The sequence below is a fragment of the Micropterus salmoides genome, unplaced genomic scaffold (genome assembly GCF_014851395.1).
Source record: "Micropterus salmoides isolate LMB-PRFRI ecotype aquatic unplaced genomic scaffold, ASM1485139v1 Ms_hic_scaffold_2120, whole genome shotgun sequence".
In the NCBI taxonomy this organism is placed as follows: domain Eukaryota; kingdom Metazoa; phylum Chordata; class Actinopteri; order Centrarchiformes; family Centrarchidae; genus Micropterus; species Micropterus salmoides.
The window spans coordinates 2,758-22,922 of NW_024041286.1; the positions used below are offsets into that span (position 1 = coordinate 2,758).

The window sequence follows — 20,165 nt, forward strand, 5'->3', positions numbered from 1 at the left end:
AGAAAAGAGAAAGAGAGAATGATGAATTAATGAATTGAGAAAATAATCAGCAGATTAATCTGTAATGAAAACATTCCTCGTTTTTCAAATCAAGTGTTGTTACATCAGTTTCTCTCTCTCTTCTGTTGGCTCTTTTCTGCAAAACTCATTCAACACAAGAAACTGAGCTGGAACAGGAAATATTTTGTTGCTTGTTTGAAAGTAAATGAATCTCAAAAGGGAAAAAATAATGAAACCACGAGACAGAGAGGCAGAGAGTTTGACTTATCCTGGTGCCATAATCATTAAACTATGAAAGGACAGAGAAGGAGAAGGCAACAGGTACGATGGACAGCAGCAGAGGAACCGAGAGAGAAACCAGGTGAGCGGTTCCAAAGAGGACGAAGCCCGGCTGGTTGGTTGGGATCTGGCTGTTGATCCAGGACTGAAACTGGGACACTCGGGTGAAGCCTTCTGGCACATTAGCCACGGCACAGCCTTGATCTGATCCAAAGCTCACCACTCCAGCCTGGACCCAGACAGAGCCGTTATTTTTCACCAGCGGGCCGCCTGAATCCCCCTGCAGACGTCAGACAGGTCGTTACACTTCATCCATCTGCTCTCAGAGGGAAATACTGTCCTTTTTATTCTATAGATTAGTGCAGATTTAAACATGTGCATCATCACTTGATGGAGGAGTGTTTTGCAGACAGACTCACCTGGCAGGTGCCCTGTCCTCCCTGGGTCACACCGGCACAGATCATGTTGCTTGTGATTGTACCGTAGGCAGCGTTACAATCACTGTTGGACACGATGGGAACTCTCACCTCCTGTAGGGTCTTTGGGGGAGGAAGTGAAACTGAAAAAGAAAAGAGATATTAACGTTGGGTCTGACTGTATTGTTTCCTCCTGGTTGTTTCATAGAAACTGCAGCAAGCACCATCCATCCATCCATCCATCCATCCATCCGTCAACCGCTTATCCTGAGTACAGGTTCGCGGGGGTCTGGAGCCAATCCCAGCTGACATCGTGCGAAAGGCAGGGAACACCCTGGACAGGTCGCCAGTGCAGCAAGCACCAGTTATAGGAAATTACTGAACCTTTTTTAAACATGGAACTATACATTTGTTGGGTGTCTTTAAAGATTTACATCTTCAGCAGGAACCAATTGGGGCCAGAGACAGGAAGTCTCAAGACAAGAAGAGTGTTAAGAGGTGGACTGACATGTTTTTGGGATTTGTTGACATTAAGATAAATTTGGACTTTTCCTTTAAACACAGGGCTCAGTGGGAACCATTTCAGGCAGCCCTGGTTCCTGCAGTAAAAGTCCCATTCACCTTTCCCATAGATGATGATTGGTGAGTCACAGTTAAGGATTTTAAGTCTTGGTTGGACATGAAAGATGTAAGAAAACATACAAGAAAATATCTGTTTTCTGCCCCTGATCTATGGCAGAGTATCTGTGTCAGTGGGCTAAGCAAGGCAGTCCAGACAGCCATCAATTTATAAAAAAAGTAAAAGTGCTGCATTCAAACTTTCACTTCAGTAAAAGCACCAAAATTGGTTTTGCATTTTACTTGGGCGTCATCTTGTTGCCCATCTCCTCTGAAGTGGTTCTGGTTCATATAATTGTGCTTTAATTTTAAAAACACTTTAAAATAATTGTCGAATGATTTGAAATTCTCACTTCCAGTTTGGATTCTCCCCCATCCGGTGACCCAGCAGGTCGTCCCGGCGTTAAAGACGCTGCCGCCCGCCGCCAGACACACGGGTCTGATGAACTTGGTGAAGGTAACAGGTGAGGACAGCTTCAGCAAGGCTATGTCGTTATCGAGCGTCTTGCTATCAAAGTTCGGATGCTTGATGATCTGGGACACAGACCCTGAGATCCCATTTGTATTCGACAAGTCTAGGGCTTCAAGACCGAGGTTAACGGTGAGACCGGATGGGGTGCTGAGAAGCAGAAAAGACAACATGTTTAAATATGTGACAGACACTGGTCCATGATTTTTTGTGAAAGACTAAACTATAATCTTAATTTCTCAGTCATCTTAAAATATAGTTGGAAATGTTGCTATTCAAAGAATTTCTTCTACATAACAAGCCAAGATTTATTAAAGCCTAATTTGGGACTAAGAGGAGGAATTAAAGGTAAAGGTACTTTATCTTCACAACACAGCTATGGAACATAGCTAAGTCAGCTAGCAAGCAGCAAGAAATAAACATTAGCTTAGCATTACCATGCTAACATGTTGGTCATGTACACTGAGTGAGACGAGAGATGAAGTTCATTGAGCAGTTTTCACAAAACAAAATGTTACTTTACAGTTTCACGACAAACTGCGACTCTCTTGAATTTAAGTATCTTTTAAACAGACATCAAGCGTGTGATTCAGGGCACAATGGGATCATAACATTAGTTGTCTCTCGCCAATGACAAGCCCAAATAGTTCTGAAATAAGGTCCAGTGAGGCGGAAGGGGAGGGACTTAGGCTCTCTATTGCAGCAGCTCTGTCAGTGTCTTCAACTTATTGTGCTTTCATTCTGCTTATGTTGTTTGTTTTTTTTTGAAGACTTGCTGCAAAACAAATTCCTCTTTTGGAACTATAACGATCTGAATTGAACTGAAACAGCTGTGACAGGATCAGAGCTCACCTGGGGAAGCAGTGAGCAGCAGTCAGGATCCACTGGTCGTTGATCAGGGAGCCTCCACAGAAATGAAATCCGTTGCTCTGCAGACTGGCCTGCCAGGGCCACGACCCTGCAGGAGCATTCGCCCCTCCTACGATCCTGGTGTTGAGCGGCGCAGTGCCACAAACTGGAGGGAAACAGAATTTACTTTCCGTGATTGAAAACAGTTTCTTTCATATAACTCTGTGAAAATGTGACGTATCCACCAGATTTTTCCCTGTTCTGTTAAGTACTGTGTTCTGTATGTGCTGAGGTAGTTTGGCATATCAGACATGTAAGGGCTCTTATATACTTATCTTATATTAAACACATTTTAATGTATTTTTGCCCGTCCCTGGTCCTTGTGAAGGCCCAGATGAAGATTCAAAGAAAACGAACAAAGGATCTCCATTTTCAGTGATGTCACAACAATAAACTTTTAAGACGGACGAATAAAAGTTCCAGATCCGCAGACCCTGGAGTTCACTTTCTGTCTGCCTTTGTGAAGTCAAATAATTTCCTCCAGTTGAACTCAGACAAAACAGAGATCCTTATCATTGAGTCCCAGCTCATGGCAAAGCAATTTCTGCCCTCTGCTGGTTCCCTAGTGGATCATATCAAGACTGTTTTAAATAATCTTGTTGTCTGGTTCAAACAGAATTTAAGATTTGAGCAGCACACAACAAAGCTTGTGCAATCATGTGTTTACCAGCTTAGAAATATAAAAAATTAAATCTGTTAACTTTCACCTTCATCTCACCACGCCTGGATTTCTGCAACAGTTTTACCGGCCTAGAACTAGAGCCAAGAAATGTGATCACATCGCTCCTGTTTTAGCTTCATAAAATGGTCACAATGCTTTAGAATTTTATTGATTTCTAAATATTTTATATTTAAACCTGATGTTTTTTTACAATCTGTGTGTTTTATTTTCTGACCTTGTGAAAGTAACTTTGAAATATGGATTTTGAAAAGTGCTCAATAAATAAAGATAAAAATATAAAGAAGCTTGTTAGCATGTTAGCATGTTAGCATGCTGCTGGAAGCACAGCAGGAGCTGATGTAAAATTCAGTTGTTGGAGGTTTTGAACAGGAAGCTGGATGAGAAGTCAGAGGATCACCAAAGTTAGTAGGACTCATCCTGAGGGGAACATGAACGTCACAATTTAACCAACTTCTGTGGAGAGACAGTATTTGACTCTAATGGAGCTTCAAAAGTGCAACTAAAAACTGCTTTTGGATTAATGTCTGTTTGAAGCAAAAATACATTAAATGATTAAATAATTGAGGATGTAACTCACCATCTAACTGTGCATTACTTCCTGTAGGAGAGACAAACAATACATTTAGTAACTTACAGGATACCTAAAATGGTTTAACAGGCATATTTACATTTCTGAGAACAAAACCAACCGGTTTCTCTGGTGTTCCTGTGACACTCAAGTCGTCGATTTTATTTCACTTTGTTATGTTTTATTTATTTAAGTAAACTCAATAAATCGTTTTACTAAAAAGAAAATTGATACAGATGCATTTCTTAGTTTAATAATATAATAAAACTGTGAATCAAGTCTCCTGTCAACACACAGTCAGACTGCCGGTTCTTCTTTTCAAGTTCAGTCAAATATTTCTACTTGTTGCTGCTGGATTGTGCTCAGTCTTACTTTACCTCACCTGTGTGAACAGGTGAAGCCGTGTCCAGAGAGCAAAACCCCGGTACATACATAAATAATACATGAAAATAAATGAAGTGTATAAATAAATGAACTAGCTGTAAGTAGATAATTACACAAAAACACAAGAGTCAATCTCTTCTGTCTATCTATCTTTCATTATGAACACAAAACAAATCAGGTGATCAAGTCTGGTTCTCTACTGAGACAAGATTTAACAGCACTCACCTGTAACCGCTAAAATGATGAGCACAACGCCACAAACCAACATTTTGACCTCCATGGTGAGATTCTCCCAATTTTGTCTTGTCATCAGTAGATAAACCGCCTGGACAGGCTGCACACGCCCTTCTTTTACAACAAACCAAAACACGTTCTTTGGCCCCGAGCCTGCTGTTGTGCCTACGTTTTGGAATCAGAATCACTTTCGTTGGCCAGGTATATGTACACAAAGCCTACAAGATTTTAACCCCAGGCATTATATCACTCTCAGTGTACAAAGTACAAGATACATGCACATATAATAAGAATTATAATAATAAAATAATAAGCAGAAATAAACCTGACAACAAGCTTAATAAAATAGACATAGTGTAAACGTGCTGTTACAAATAATCTTTAAATGTACATGTAGTCTATTGGAAAACCTTATATGAAACCCAGCGATGTTGTTTTCTACAAATTTCATTCCAATGATTAAAATGCCATCTATAGGCTTAGCAGGTGAAATTAAGCTTGGTTCCTAAGTTACATGTTTATTATTTCTACCGTTGTTTATTTTATTACTACATTATTATTGTGTATTTAATTCCATAGGACTACAATTAATAATAACAATGTTGTAAATGTCCCAGCTTGACAGCAGTGCCTGGAAAAATGTGGTTTGGATTAGTGTTTGTTTGTGGCATAGGTGTCATTTGGCCTGGGGACGCTGGGGACATGTCCCCAACACTTTATAGTAAATATTATAACATTAACGACTTTGAGCATTAAACACTTAATTTCCCGCATTCTGGAGACATTTTCTGCACCAATTTATGGTGGAAATATCTTTATATGAAGGGAAACAAAATTAAGGTGACAATTCAAAATATAAACATATAATGGAATATAATGCAGTAATTTCAATTGCATTGCATGTTTTATGTCCATTGTTTCATTTGTAATTTAACATTTCTTGTTGCTGTTTTTCAGAACATTTTTAACAAAAGCTTACAAAAAGTGATGGAGACATCCTGATTCTGACCTGTCCCCAGCGTCCCCAGTGTAAATGACGCCTATCTGTAAATATTTTTAAATGTCCCTCTCCATCCAGCCTCTGATTGGTCGGTTCGAGACAAGTGTCATTGCTACTTTCTGCACAGGGCTGCTTGAAAGGCACACGAGCTTCTCTTCTTTAGCAGGCAGGCGAGAACGGGAACAGGTGAGCGTCACGTAGCGCCCAGATAACCTGATATGGGGAGGGCAGAGGAGAGCAGCTTGGGAAAAGTCCCGGTACGCAAGAAAAAGTCCCGGTATGCCAAAGAGTAAAATGTCGAGGTGCCGGTACTGCGTACTGGAGAGTACCGGCCCACTTCAAGCACCTGTCAGTAACTTTAACAACTTCTTGACACAGTTTCTTTTTTTTTACAATAATATCAAATGACGGGCTAAGACATGTGGATCATGATTACAAATTATGTAGTAAGCAAGTTTGTAGGCAAATTATCAGAAACCACTTCGCGGATGCTCACCCTAGAGGTGTGGAAGCAAGGACGTCACTAGGATTGAAAAACAGGGGGGGCTTAGCCCCCAGGATATGCGTAACTTGCGCTTGCAAAATCTTTGCACTCACAATGTTTGTTACGGTATTAGAACCACACTTATGTCAACAACCAGTGAAGAGGCAAAGATGTTAATTCCATAGGTCCATTTCTACTCTGTCGAACAAAAGTTACTATAATGTTAGCTTTTAGACATATTAAAGTTAAACGGGGGGAATTCACGTAGGCCAGACTGAGTTCTTCTGTAGGCTATGAGCTAAATGCTATCCACCTGCTCATGTAAATGTGTGATAAACAGGGCTTGACATCAACTTTTTTGCTCACTAGCCAATGTGGCTAGTGGATTTCCATAGTTACTAGCCACACAGCATTTTCACTAGCCACATTTTTGTTGTTGGGAATTTACGTTTTATATGATTAAAGTTGACTATGGCATGCTAAAGTTTATTAATTTTGTCATTGGCTTTGATAAGTTTGTGTGTAAAGCTCATTTTTATGAAAACATTTATTAAACGTCTATTAAGATAAACACATAAAAGAGTAGCTTCTTATTGTATATAATAAAAGTGGTGCAAGGGTGTAGAAGATTCAAAAACACAACTGAAAATACTATTGAATCAGAAACACTGTTTAACTACTTATTTATAACTGCAGTAAATACTATAATTAGAAACAAAAGCAACGACGATCGAATTATTTTTGTCTAAGAAAAAATCCACAATTAAGGCAACTGATTTTAAACTTTATCTAGGCCTATATCATTTTTGGGGACTTCTGGAGTGTTTGTTTTGTATCTGCATTTCCTCCGAGCTTTGACTGGATTTATGTTTATAATTATGAAGCTCTGGTCGCTCTGAGGTCCTTCCAGATACATCCACCTGAAACGAGTACACAGGTCTTTATTTTCCAGATTATTCCCATACAAACGCATCTTTTGATTAGAACATGGCATGATTACTTTTATTAAAACAGGTAGTGAAATGATGATATGATGTGATATCAATATCAATATCAATTTTATTTATATAGCACACTTGTAACAACCGAGGTTGACCAAGGTGCTTCACAGGTTAAAAATGCATCAACAAACAGAAAAACTACAGCTGTAAATCATTATAATATACAGTGTTTGATATAATGATATTAAAATAGCCAAGGATAATAAGGGTGATTTGAAGCATTCGAGAGTTGGGGCGGTTCTGATCTGGACTGGCAGGTTGTTCCACAGGTTAGGGGCAGCTACACTAAAGGCTCGATCAACTCTGGTCTGCTTCTGGGTCCATCCAGGACGAGGAGACTGGCAGATCACAGCACTCTAGCTGGAGTGTGAACGTGAAGAAGCTCCGTTAAGTAAAGTGGAGCCAGTCCATTAAGGCATTTAAAAGTTAAAAGTAAGATTTTAAAATCAATCCTGTACTGGACAGGAAGCCAGTGGGGGGAGCACGTGCGTGTGTGCATGCGACCGGTCGTGTGTGATGACAGAGATTATACCATCAGGTTAAAAGCAGGTGGGAGGCCGACAGTCTACAGGTCTAAGGGACTGTGGCTGCCCTGTCACAGAACTTTTATATTCTCGTTTGACAAAAGTCTGGATGTCATATTTGGCGTGTGCACCATCGCACTGCGATGTCTGTTGACAAGACAACAATTTTTCCCACGCCGAAGTGGCTAGTGGTAGTGACTGCGTTGGCAGGTGTTAATGTCAAGCAGCCCTGGTGATAAAGTAATACCATATCTAATTATTTTCTGTTAGCTGTTGATGAGGATCCTATTTAAAATGGCTCCTGTCTGAATTTAATAACCCGATGGTGGAAAGATTAAAAGATTTGGTTTAAAGATTACTATATGTTTGTATACATGTATGTATGAATGCTTTTATTTTATTATATCTTTCCTGTGTGTAAATGTCTGTGGACATGTTCTCATGTATAACCTCGACATTTAGGCAACATCTACAGATTTATTTCATTTATTACAGCCAATGAATGCAGAAAGAGAAGTGGGTCAGAATATAACAAATATAATAAATATCAAGAAATAATTAGGTTATGACTTGGTGCCTAGACCTGCCAACAAACACATAATGTTAGAAGAACACAAACCAGCCCACATTTCCTTAGACCTGTAAACCACTACAGACCTGAAGACCACTACAGATGTGTAAACCACTGCTGACCTGTAGAATACTACAGATTTGTAGTTTTGTGGGTCTATGAGCGTTGGGAGGGTCTGCTGTTGTGTGCGGGTCTGACTTGCAGGCAGTTATGCTCTAGAATACTTGGTGACCGCTGACTAAAAACGATGTGTGATGTGAGGCACCCATAGTGTAATTAATGTGATTTATCAGCAAGGATATTGTAAGCATTGTAAGACTTAAGTTCACTGAAGCATGTGTCTGCGCTGTACTGGGTTCCCTTTACAACCCGTAAAAAGTTGACCCCCCGATTGTCACTGTATAATTCACACATATTTATTTTATAGCGTCTTTTAATCGAAACAATTAGAAAATGGAAATTAAATGTTAGGAAAGGAAACAAATGAACTGTGCAATGGAATATTAGAAAAACTGTTTAATGAGTTAAATTTAAAAGCTTTTTTAAAAAAATTACAATTTTATTTTAAATAATGATTCATCAATAAATACAAAATAAGGAAATAGAGTGATAGAACATTCCTTATTTTACTCTTTAAATTAAGCGTCATTACACCAGTTTCTGATCTCTCTCTTCTCTTCTGTCGTCTCTTTTCTGCAAAACACGAGAAGCTGAACGGTAAAAACGGGTGAAAATATTGACTCAAGGAGCAGATTTTGTTGCTTGTTTTAAGATAAATGAGTCTTAAAAGGCAAAACATATGTGACCACGAGACAGAGAGACAGAGATTTTAAATCCTGGTGTATTAAATAAATTTTCTATGAAAGGACAGACAAGGAGAAGAGAACAGGGACGATGGACAGCAGCAGAGGAACCGAGAGGGGAACCAGGTGAGCGGCTCCAGAGATGCTGATCTGGCTGTTGATCCAGAACTGATACTGGGACACTCGGGTGAAGCCTTCGGGGACATTCGGCAGGGCACAGCCTTCTTGTGCTACAAAACTCACGATTCCAGCCTGGACCCAGACAGAGCCGTTTTTAGTCACCAACGGGCCGCCTGAATCCCCCTGCAGATGTCAGACAGGTCGGTTATACTCCAAACTTCTACTCTCAGAGTTATCAGTTGATGGAAGAGTATTTTTGCAGACAGACTCACAAAACAGGTGCCCTGTCCCCCCTGGGTTAGACCGGCACAGATCATGTTGTTTGTGATGAAACCGTAGGAAGCGTTACAATTACTGTTGGACACGATGGGAAGACTCACCTCCTGCAGCCTCCCTGGGGAAGGAAGTAGAGCTGAAAAAACATTAATTAATTAATGTTGAGTCTGCATGTATTATTTTTTTTGGTCAACTGTAGCCGTGTTACCATCAGTGATTTTATATGCGCAAATTTGAAGTAAAAAAACGTCCTTAATTTTGCAAAAAAGTTTTTACGTTCGCTTGAGGTGTTTTTTGCCTTTGTCAAAAAAGAGTTAATGCCCGAATGCCGAATAAGTTCTGACGTAACTCACGACTGATCAGCTGTTTCCGCTGTCGCCATCTTGCCGGATATTCCCGTATATACCCACTAAAGCACCACATGTGGATTCATCCGCAAGTCTTGGATGGACGTGAAACTCTCCAGTTTAAATCATCAGTACAAAAAATTCACAACTGTTAGAAATTATTCATCCTATTGCAATGGATGGAAGTGCAAAGGCAGGAGAACTACAAGGTTGAACCCAGATGCAGACACAGACGAGTAGGCACACTGAGTGGAACAGCAGCTCAATGGGGTTAGTGGACAGAAGTGGACAGTTCAAAATGTTCAGGGGGCAGAACATCCTCTTCGGAGGCAAGGCAGTGGGAACAAGAGGCTGCACAGAGTCAGGAGATGGCTGTTCAGCAGAGGTAGGGGGCGGCAACAGTTCATTAGAGGCTTGGGATTCTAGTGACGGGAAGTCAGAAATCTGCTGTGGCTGGACAGCAGGATCAAGGGGTTTGATATGTTCATCACCTGCAGCAGGGGCTGGGATCAGTTGTTGCACTTTGGGTAGCACCAGAACCAGTCCAGGGGTTGCTGCTGCTCAACTGCACTTCGGGATTTGCAGCTGCTCAGCGTTTTATTTAGTTAATGTTACACTGGGTTTGAGAGCCTGCAGTTGGTGTTGACTTACAGTAGTTAATAAGCTGTCATTAGTTGCATTTTACAGGTTACAGTTACAGAATCCCTTATAGCAAAGCAGTTTTATAAGCCGCCTGGTTTGAATGTAGCAGGTGATACAACATTCATTATACCCTGAGAGACTTGACTTGGACTCTAGTGGAAAGACTTGTGAGCATCTCTGCCGTGTCTCCTCTTATGACCTCCACAGGTGCCAGGAAAAATGGCCAAGTACGTGCCCACAAAGGAGTGCTGCTTGTTGGGGACGCAGACATGGTGAGGGTCAGGCAGACAGGCAGCTAGGTGGCTAGCTGGCGAAGCACTAGCAGGCCGGGAAACAGGCATGTGGTCATTAGCTAACAAGCAGCTATCAGGCAGGTGGGGTCTAGTTAGCAGGTTGCTAGTAGGCAGGGAGACAAACTGGCCCCCGCTAGTGGACTAGTTACCATTATGTGGACTTGTTGTTCTAGGATCAAGCTAAGGAGCCAGAACTAACTGAAGGATAGAAAACAGGAGATGATCCAGCTCGCAGCTAGGACAAGAGTGGTTGGCTGGTCTGCTGTAAGATAGCAGCCCGGGAATAGATGATTGGCCTGCAGATAGCTAGTAGGCTGGAGATCAAAGGTGTTAAGATATCCCGCTGACACGGAACTGAACACGGAACAAACGCAAAAGTCAGAACAGGCTAAACCAAAAGTAACAGGAAATAATAAAACTGAAAACCACAATCATGACTCATCCATCCATTTTCTGCTTCTTATCCACGCAGTGTCCCGATGGCAGCAGGCTAAGAAAGGTAGTCCAGACGGCCATGATCTAAGTCCTGCATTCAAAATCTTACTTCACATAAAAATTGTGACAAAGTACAAAAAGTGTTTTTTGGTTTTACTTTGGCTGCTGTTGACGTCATCACCTCTGCACTTTTTCTGGTTTATATTCATGTGCAATCGTTTGCAAAACACAACAATAAAAAGTACAATCATTCACTATTAGCAATACATTTAAAATGATTGTAAAATGAATTTAAATTCTCACTCTCAGTTTTGATGTTTCCCAGCAGGTCGTCCCAATGTTAAAGGCGCTGCCGTCCGCCGCTAAACACACGGGTCTGATGTAGTCAGTGAACGTAACAGGAGAGGACAGCTTCAGCAAGGCTATGTCGTTGTTGAACGTCTCTTTATCATAGTTTGGATGCTTGACGATCTGGGACACAGTCCAGGACTTTCCGTTTGGAGTCAACAAGTTCAGGGTGTCACGGCCGAGGTAAACGATGAGATTGGGAGTGGGGCTGATATGCAGAAAAGACAACATGTTGCAAATCACACGAAAGCTGAATCCATCATAGCCAATCCTCATTTTGAAGAATTTGACATTCTCCCCTATAGTCAGAGACAAAAAGTTTTTATTTATCCCAAATGCCCCAAAAATCTTGTAGAACAATAAAGATCGGAACTGACCTGAAACAGCTGTAATGGTGTCTGATTAATACTAACAGCATAAATAAAAACATGATAAGTGGTTTTAATGTGGTTTATGGCCACATCCTCACTGCATTTTCTCTTTGTAGCATAAATGAAGTCCCTGGTACAGGATCACAGCTCACATGTTGAAACAGTGAGCAGCAGTCAGGATCCACTGGTTGTTGATCAGGGAGCCTCCACAGAAATGCAGTCCATTGGTCTGCAGACTGGCCTGCCAGGGCCACGACCCTGGAACAGCATCCGCCCCTCCTACGATCCTGGCGTTGAGTGGCGCAGTGCCACAATCTGGGGGAAACTCTGTTTACTGTCTGGGTAGCATCATCTGTATAGATTTGCTATCAATGATGATGTCTGTCTGTTTGTCCAGCTTTTTTGGTTTGGATATCTCAACAACTGTGGGATGGATTGTTATGAAAGTTTGCACAGACCTTCATGTTCCCCTCTGGACAAACTCTTAATAACTTTGGTGATCCTCTGACTTTTGTTTAGCGCCATCATCAGATCAACATTTTAATGGCCTAGTACAAGGCATCATATAAAAACATTTAGGCCTGAACTTCAATTTTGACTTCATGGAAATGGGATATTTTATAATTGTATGTTTCTCTAAAAATACACTGAGCAGACAATGCATCTTGTCTTTATTTGCGTATTTGGTATTGAAGTAATCAGGTTACATTACTTTTATTTTCTGGTACTTGGATTACATTACTGAGCACATTTTTTAAGAAGTAATTAGTAATTGTACCGGATTACATTTTTATAGTAACCCTCCCAACCCTGTTGTTAGGGATATATATGTGATTTAATCTCATATTTTCATTCATTTTTCGCTGTCTTGCTGTGAATGAGCTGTATAGATTAACCTCAAGCTATGGAGCCCCTTAAGTTTGAGGGCGAGAATATTTTTAAATACTAGTCTGCTGAAACAGTCAGTTCTTTTAAATTAAGATTGAAGAATTTTCTTTTTACCATTGCTTTTAATTAAATATTTAAGATTTTTCTCTTTATTGATAACTTACACTGCACTGTAACTTTTACTGTCCTGTTTTCTTTTTCTTTGTTTTTAGCTTTTTATCATTGCTTTTTTTCATTTAACTCTTTTAACCCTTATTCTAACACTGTAACTTTATTATATTTTATGTTGCTTTTAAACTTTTTATATTTCCCTGTTGCTTTTATGTTTTATGTAAAGCACTTGTTGTTAAAATGTGCTATACAAATAAACTTGCCTTGCCTTACTACTTTTGCGTTACCTTGTAATAAGTTTTACATCCGCTGCAATACTTTTGTTCTTCCGTCCTTCTTAGCCATAGCTGTTACCTCTCGGTTGCTCTTTTTTACCCAAAATCTATTGATCGATTCCAACAGTTGCCACCCAGCCTGCAGAACCAAGAAACGTGATCACCCCCGTTTTAGCTTTATTACACTGGTGACCAGTATGTTTTACAACAGATTTTAAAATTGTATTGATTTCTTTTAAGACTCTTAATGGCGTCTCTCCATGCTCTATCTCTGACCTTTTAGTCACGTATGTACTCTGAGATCCTCGAGGCCTGTTGTCGGTTTCAGAGGATGAAGAGACAGAGTGTTTGCTGTCCGAGGAAATCAGGCTGGCTGAGTCAGTGAACTCTTGTAAACCTCTTCTTATCCATTATCCCTCTTCGCCCATCCATTTACAGGCGTAGTGGAACACATTTTGACAAATGAACGCAGGTCTCCATTAAACGCCTGGTCTGGTTTTTATGTAAGTTCTTTGGCTCTATAAAATCTCTTAACTACTTGAAAGCAGACCCCTTTTTCCAGAAAAAACACCTAAAATTACATACCCAAAATGAATCAGGAATAACTCCTCAACCATTTGGCCTAGATGCATAATTCTGGTCTCCTTTGAAAAGTCAGAAGCTAAGGAATATGAATCCATTGTGTATTAATATATTTATTTGACTTTTACAGACTACATGGAGATGCAATAAAGAAAATATCTGATATTTTTATCCTCGCCTGGTAAAAAAAGCTATATTTTGATGCAATAAACCAACAAAACCATCCTGAGTTAGCTTTTAATGCAACTGAATATCTTCTTCTACACCTAGAATGCAATTGTAACTGTAAATCTGATGAAAATAAACTAAAATACAACAGTTATCGTACAACATTTTCAAATATACCAGGCGAATTTCCATATTTGGCAACATTTATTGTTTAAATTCCGACTTGTATTGATAGATATCTTTAAAACACTTTTTCAGTCCATACAACCTATTTACAAATGACAAAACATTGAAATATTGATAAAAACAGGAGTATTCATCAACATTCCTGTCACCAAAAGCACTCCCATGCTTTACAGGCCTGTAGATTGAGAACGGAACATCCCACAGTTATGGGGGGGAATCAATCGATCCGATATCTCCAACGAAACGGACACAAAATGGCAAAAAACACCGTATGTTCTCAAGCGGCATGTTTCCTCTCTGCAGAAAAGACGACAGCAGGCAGGCAGCTTGCAGGTATTACACAATAATCAAGATCGTGCCAGCTTGGACTCGGTGCAACAACATCGGCGGGTTTGGAGTCTGCACCCTGTTGTTGTTGTTGTTTTCGTTACGTTGCTGCCTTCAAAATAAAAGCCGTCTGTTGGAGCAAGATCAAATGAATTAGTGTATTTGATATTACTGGATTTTATATAAGTAATATTCTGCTTGAAATAAAAAACTGTTTCATAGTCTATTTAAGTTTTGTTCTAGAGGAATTAAAGCCCTGTCCCATATGGACGCCTGTCCCAAATAAAGGGTCATTCAGTGATTTTAGCAAATAAAAGCGGGCTATTCATTTTTAAAGTATTTTATCTGTGAACCTTTACTGATTTTTTTTTCTTTGAACTGTAATTCCTAGTTTTATAGTAAAACCTGATGGATTTTAGAACCTGTGTATTTTCTGCCTTTGTAGAGGCACTTTGTAACATAGAGTTTGAAAAGTGCTCTATAAAGACAGATTATTTTATGAGGGATCCAAGTGGTGAAGCTACAGGAATCCTATTGTTTTTGTTGTTCTTCTTCCTTCTTCTTTTTCTCCGCTAAAAGTGTTTGTGCAGCAAAAACTGCTCGACGAAACTCATCAAAATTGGCAGATGGGTTGCAAATTCCCCCACTACTCAGTAAAAAAAATGGCACTCACAGACCTCATGTTGGTGCTATAACAATCATATTTTACGTTTTGCAATATTTTCAAAAATAGCTTTGTTTTAAGTAAAACTTCTTTTAAATTATTTTAATCTTTGGAAATATCTCCATCTTTGCTCTTATGGCCTAAAAATATCAGATTTTCTCAAAAAGCTATTTTTAACACCATTTAGCTAATTGATGCGAAAGTTATCAAAAGAATTTTGATATGTCAATCTGTTTTTTATCATATTTAAACTTTTGTATTTTACAAAAAATTACAAAATTTGTTTATTAAATTGCATTTCTTCTCAGATGTTTCTGTTTTACATATATTCAAAATACACACTTAAAAATTATTGCTTAAAGTGGGAGTGTAAATTTCTAAGAAGAAAATCACCCGTACGTCATAGAGAGCTGAAATTTTTTCAGCACATCCACTGACATGTGACAAACTCACTGCAACCTATGGTCAGTTCAGAAGTCTGTCACTCTATATTTTTCAGAATATGCTAAATCAATTAACATCTATATCTTTACAAGTCTTTCTTGAAATGCTACCAAAATCAACACAGACATTGTCTAGATGGCCGATATCAAGTGTTGCAAAGGTTTTTCAAATCGGTCAAACGGTGAGTCTGCAGTGATCAAGCTGTAGCTTGTAAAGTACAGTAGCTCAGTCAGTAAGTCACCTACTGTGAGAATGAGGGTTCAAAGTCCAAGGTGACCAATTTTGATTTGCCGTTAATGGGGGTGTTCAGATCACTGTTGTAGTTTGTACTTGAAACCTGGGACACTTTCTTAGTTTTTTTTGCTAAAGTGTTTGTGCAGGATAAGCATTACAACACAAATTTGGCAGGTGGGTTGAACATTTCACTCACTCGTCAGGTACATATACCTACCCTCTCTGACCTCAAGGTGATGCTGTAAATATCACGTTTGTGTTTCTGCAAATAATCTTAAAAAAAAATGCTTGGCTTCAAGTGAAAATTCTTTCATCACTTTAAACTCTGAAGTCATCTAGTATTCTTCCCTGAAAGTGTCAAATTTAGCATTTTTCAACACTTGCTTGATATTTTAAATTTAAAATTGTAAAATGCTGACACCTGCTGCTAACATTTAGCATGTTAGCATGCTGCTGGAAGCACATAAGAAGCCGAATTCAGAAGCTTTCTGTCTAAGTAGCTACATGAAAAGTCAGAGGATCACCAAAGTTACTTGGACTCGACCTGAGGGGAACGTGAATGTCTGAACTTCATCACACTTTAACCAACCTCTGTGGAGAGACAGTTTTTGACTCAGAACAGAACAGAAGAGTATGAGAATAGAACTCACCATCTAACTGTGCGTTGCTTCCTGTAGGAGAGACACAAATAACAATACATTTAGTCACTTACATGAAACTGTCTGCTTGTTGTTTGTGCAGTGATTATTCTTAATTAGTAAAATAATTTCAGAACAAAACCAGCTGGTTTCTCCTGTGTCCTGAGACACTCGAGTCATTGTCTTATATTCACTTCATTCTGTTGTGATTTTTCAAGTACACTCAATAAATTGTTTTACCGCAATTTTTTTACACAGAGACATTTCTTAGGTTATTACTCTAATAAAACTGAATCAGTCTCCTGCCAACACACAGAGTCAAACTGCCAGTTCTTCTTTTCAAGTTCAGTCAAACATTTCTGCAGGTGGCTGCTAGCACTTCCACAGTCTTACGTTACATGAAGCTTTCTAAATTAGCAATTAGTTGAAAATTACACAGAAACACAAGAGTCATTTCTACCTACCGTCTAAATTTCTTTTCATTATGAACACAAAACATATCAGGTGATCAACTGTGATTTAACAGCGCTCACCTGTAACCGCTAAAACCACGAGCACGATGCCACAAACCAACACTTTGACTTCCATGGTGCGATTCTACCAACAATGTCTTGTCATAAGTGGATAAACCGCCTTGACATGCCGCACACGCCCTTCTTCACCAACAAAACAAATTAACACTTTGTATGGCCCCGAGCCTGCTGCTGTGCCTACTTTTTGGAATCAGAATCACTTTCATTGGCCAGGTATGTGTACACAAAGCCTACAAGATTTTACTCCGGGTTTACATGCCTCTTAGGTCTGTGCTCGAGACTCGTGTAGTACTTTCTAACCATCTCCTTAATCTGCTTGTTCATCCCTGGACAAAACAGGATGTCTCGTGCTCTCTGCATGAATCCTGGATAACATCTCTGTGCACAGTGAGGTAGGAATGATGATTTTCAAGCTCTGAAAGTTCTGCGAAAGTTCAACCAGATGGTTCCAGTATTCTGCTATGATCTGAGCTCAGTGTCTTTTCCAGTCTCTGCTCTCTTTCAGCTTGATGTCGCTGACACATAAATTGCTATATATCATGTGCACTTGCATGTCCATGCCTTCACTGATAGCGTTGTCTTGGTCAGATAGTGATTTCCTGGAAAGAGTTTCTGCAACAGGATGGCTTGACTTGGTCTGTGGATGATGGTGACGTCATATCTTTGTATGCGCTGCTGCTAGCAGTTTCCACATGATGGACTTACGTGACTTCCCAAAGTGACATACTGGTGATATTTCTTTCATCCAAATTTAATGGCATACAGCTCTTTTTCAATTTGCTCATAACTGACACTATCTGTTACCGGTTTTGATGCATAGCCGACGCGCTTAGATGCATGAACTTACAGCCTGAGCTCTTTGTTGGGTTAAAAATATGTTAAGACTGGATCTGGCTCTCGTGTGAAGTGCTCTTTGTTAATACTAATTAAAACTTCGACCCCTCAAAAACAACAGTTCAGGGGGTCTTTCTCACCTGTAATTGTAAATATCACAATATATTCCCCAATATTCAAACCTCAAGAATCTTTAAATACAATTTCAAACACCCCTAAAATGGACCATACCATTTAGAGTCCCTAAGTAACTAAAGGGGGGATAGATGGGACATGGGGAATCAAAGGAGTAAATAAGCAAAGGTGGGAGACCTGCCTGTTTTTGTTCTATTTATCTTTTAAAACTTTGTTATATTTCCCTGTTACTTTTTTATATAAAGCACTTTGAATTACCTTGCAAAAAATAAAAAAAATAATTTGTGTTTTCATTTACTTTCAAGCTGATGTTAAATTAAGTGAAGATTGCTAATTTGTCTTTAGAACATAGAAAAGATATAAATTTAGGTACGATGCAAATTAGCGACAACAGGCATAAATGAGAAACAAGGGCTTGCAAAAGGTTCCTAGGTTTTGGCGGAATCCATGTGCTATTTTGGCTTGCAGTCTACAAGGAAGAGGTATGATGCGAATTCGCGACAATGGGTTAATTTACCCAGGATATCTGGAAAATCCCGCCTTAATCCGCTATCTTGGTTTTGTGAAACAGCCCTCAGATGAAAGAGCTCGAGAGCAAAAGGTCCAGAGTATTTATCCTCCTACAGCGTCTGGGCCAGGTGCTCCCAATCTGGCTTACGGGCGCTGATACCTTCAAGGACAAAATGAGAACAGTAAACTGCCCAACACCACACAGTTAAACACCCAACTAGGCAGGGCCGTCACAAAGGTGGCAAACCTAGGCGATGCAGTCGATCCAAACCCACGATTGGTCAGTCACACCCACCAATAGAAACTCTAATCTTGACCATTTTTGACTCGCAAAACTTTTTCACTTGCAATCAAAGAGGACGGATTAGCTATAAAAAACTTTTTTGTGACACAAAAAAGGCCGGTTTGTTTTTAATCACAAATTTTATTTTCGATTGCAGTGACAAATATGCTCTCGACATTTTTGCTTGCATTAAAAAGATACAAAAATGCCTTCATATACCAGATTTTGTTGCTTGTTTAAATAAATTAATCTCAAAAGGCTCAAAATATGAGACCAGGAGACAGAGAGACAAAGATGTTGACTCTATCCTGGTTCATTAATTATCATAATTAAACTTTCTATGAAAGGACAGAGAAGTAGAAGTCAACAAGTAAGATGGACAGCAGCAGAGGAACCGAGAGGGAAACCAGGTGAGAGGTTCCAGAAGTTGAACCGTTCCCAGAGGTTGTACCGCTCCCAGAGGTTGTACCGCTCCCAGAGGCTGAACTGTTCTCCGTGAAGGTGATAAAGCCCGGCTGGTTGGTGCTGATCTGGCTGTTGATCCAGGACTGATACTCGGACACTCGGTGAAGCCTTGTGGGACATTAGGCACGGCACAACCTTGATCTGATCCAAAACTCACAACTCCAGCCTGAACCCAGATAAAGCCGTTATTCTTCACCAGCGGGCCGCCTGAATCCCCCTGCAGACGTCAGACAGGTCGGTTATACTTCATACTTCTACTCTCAGAGGGAAATACTGTAATTTTTATCACCAGTGACAGATCTGTTTATTAGTGCAGATTTAAACATGTGTGTTATGGAGTGTTTTGCAGACAGACTCACCTGGCAGGTCCCCTGTCCTCCCTGGGTCACACCGGCACAGATTGTGTTGTTTGTGACTATACCACCGTAGACCTCCCTACAATCCCTGTTGGACACGATGGGAAGACTCACCTCCTGCAGCCTCTTTGGGGAAGGAAGTGCAGCTGAAAAAGAAAAGAGATATTAATGTAGAGTCTGTACTTTTTCTTTTTGTCAACAGTGTGTCTCATAGCCTGATTTTGTTGTGGTCCAGCAGTACTTCCCTCTTGTCCTCTGTGTTAAGGTTTGTCAAGCTAAGACACAGGACAAAGGGATTTGGTCCCACATTCACCGTCCTACTGCCCCAAATACTCTCTAGAGCACCACATGTGGATTCATCCACCACTGAAAATAGTGCAAAAACAAATGTACTATTTCCTCCTGTTTGTTTGAAAGAAACTACAGCGAGCAGCTGTTTTAGGTAATTACTGAACGTTTTTAAACATGAAACTATATGTCTGTGAAGATTTACGTCTTCAGAAGGAACCAATGGGCTCGGAGCTGAGAGCAATAGACAAGAAGTCAGACAGTGTTGAGAGACGGACTGACATGTTGCTGGTTTGAGTCTGTTCGTGGGATTTGTTGACAATAAGAAAAATACAAAACATCAAGGTCTTTTCCTTTAAACATTATTATAAAATGACCTTACAATGTTAAGCCCTGACTTATCGCATACAGGCAGGACGATCGATTTTCACCACAAAAATGCAAGTGTGTCTGAAGTACTTTGCACCCTA

General features: G+C 39.9%; 3 protein-coding genes across 4 annotated transcripts; all 3 read right to left on the reverse strand.

Annotated features, from left to right (window-relative positions):
- Nucleotides 1-248: 248 nt before the first annotated feature.
- Nucleotides 249-4,672, reverse strand: LOC119916714 (chymotrypsin-like protease CTRL-1). Its single transcript, XM_038736702.1, has 6 exons — nt 4,551-4,672; nt 3,951-3,971; nt 2,635-2,797; nt 1,667-1,932; nt 699-838; nt 249-559 (listed from the first exon to the last, which is right to left on the reverse strand). Exons 1-6 carry the CDS (start codon nt 4,633-4,635, stop codon nt 290-292), a joined length of 945 nt encoding a protein of 314 aa, XP_038592630.1. The 5' UTR covers nt 4,636-4,672; the 3' UTR covers nt 249-289.
- Nucleotides 4,673-8,881: 4,209 nt separating this feature from the next.
- Nucleotides 8,882-17,097, reverse strand: LOC119916715 (prostasin-like). 2 transcript variants are annotated; one of them, XM_038736704.1, is made up of 6 exons: nt 16,825-17,097; nt 16,304-16,324; nt 11,927-12,089; nt 11,359-11,611; nt 9,335-9,456; nt 8,882-9,245 (listed from the first exon to the last, which is right to left on the reverse strand). In XM_038736704.1, the coding sequence occupies exons 1-5, from the start codon at nt 16,877-16,879 to the stop codon at nt 9,439-9,441; spliced, it is 510 nt and encodes a 169-aa protein (XP_038592632.1). In that variant the 5' UTR covers nt 16,880-17,097; the 3' UTR covers nt 8,882-9,245; nt 9,335-9,438. The 2 variants fall into 2 exon arrangements, with proteins under 2 accessions (XP_038592632.1, XP_038592631.1); XM_038736703.1 differs by having other exon boundaries at nt 9,335-9,474.
- A 1,610-nt stretch (nt 17,098-18,707) lies between these two features.
- On the reverse strand, nt 18,708-19,553 carry LOC119916713 (chymotrypsin-like protease CTRL-1; the record flags this gene model as incomplete). The annotated part of the gene is given in 3 exon segments (XM_038736701.1): nt 18,708-19,154; nt 19,157-19,268; nt 19,411-19,553. Coding segments are annotated over 3 exon segments (485 nt in total), but the record flags the coding sequence as incomplete, so codon positions are not given.
- Nucleotides 19,554-20,165: the final 612 nt, after the last annotated feature.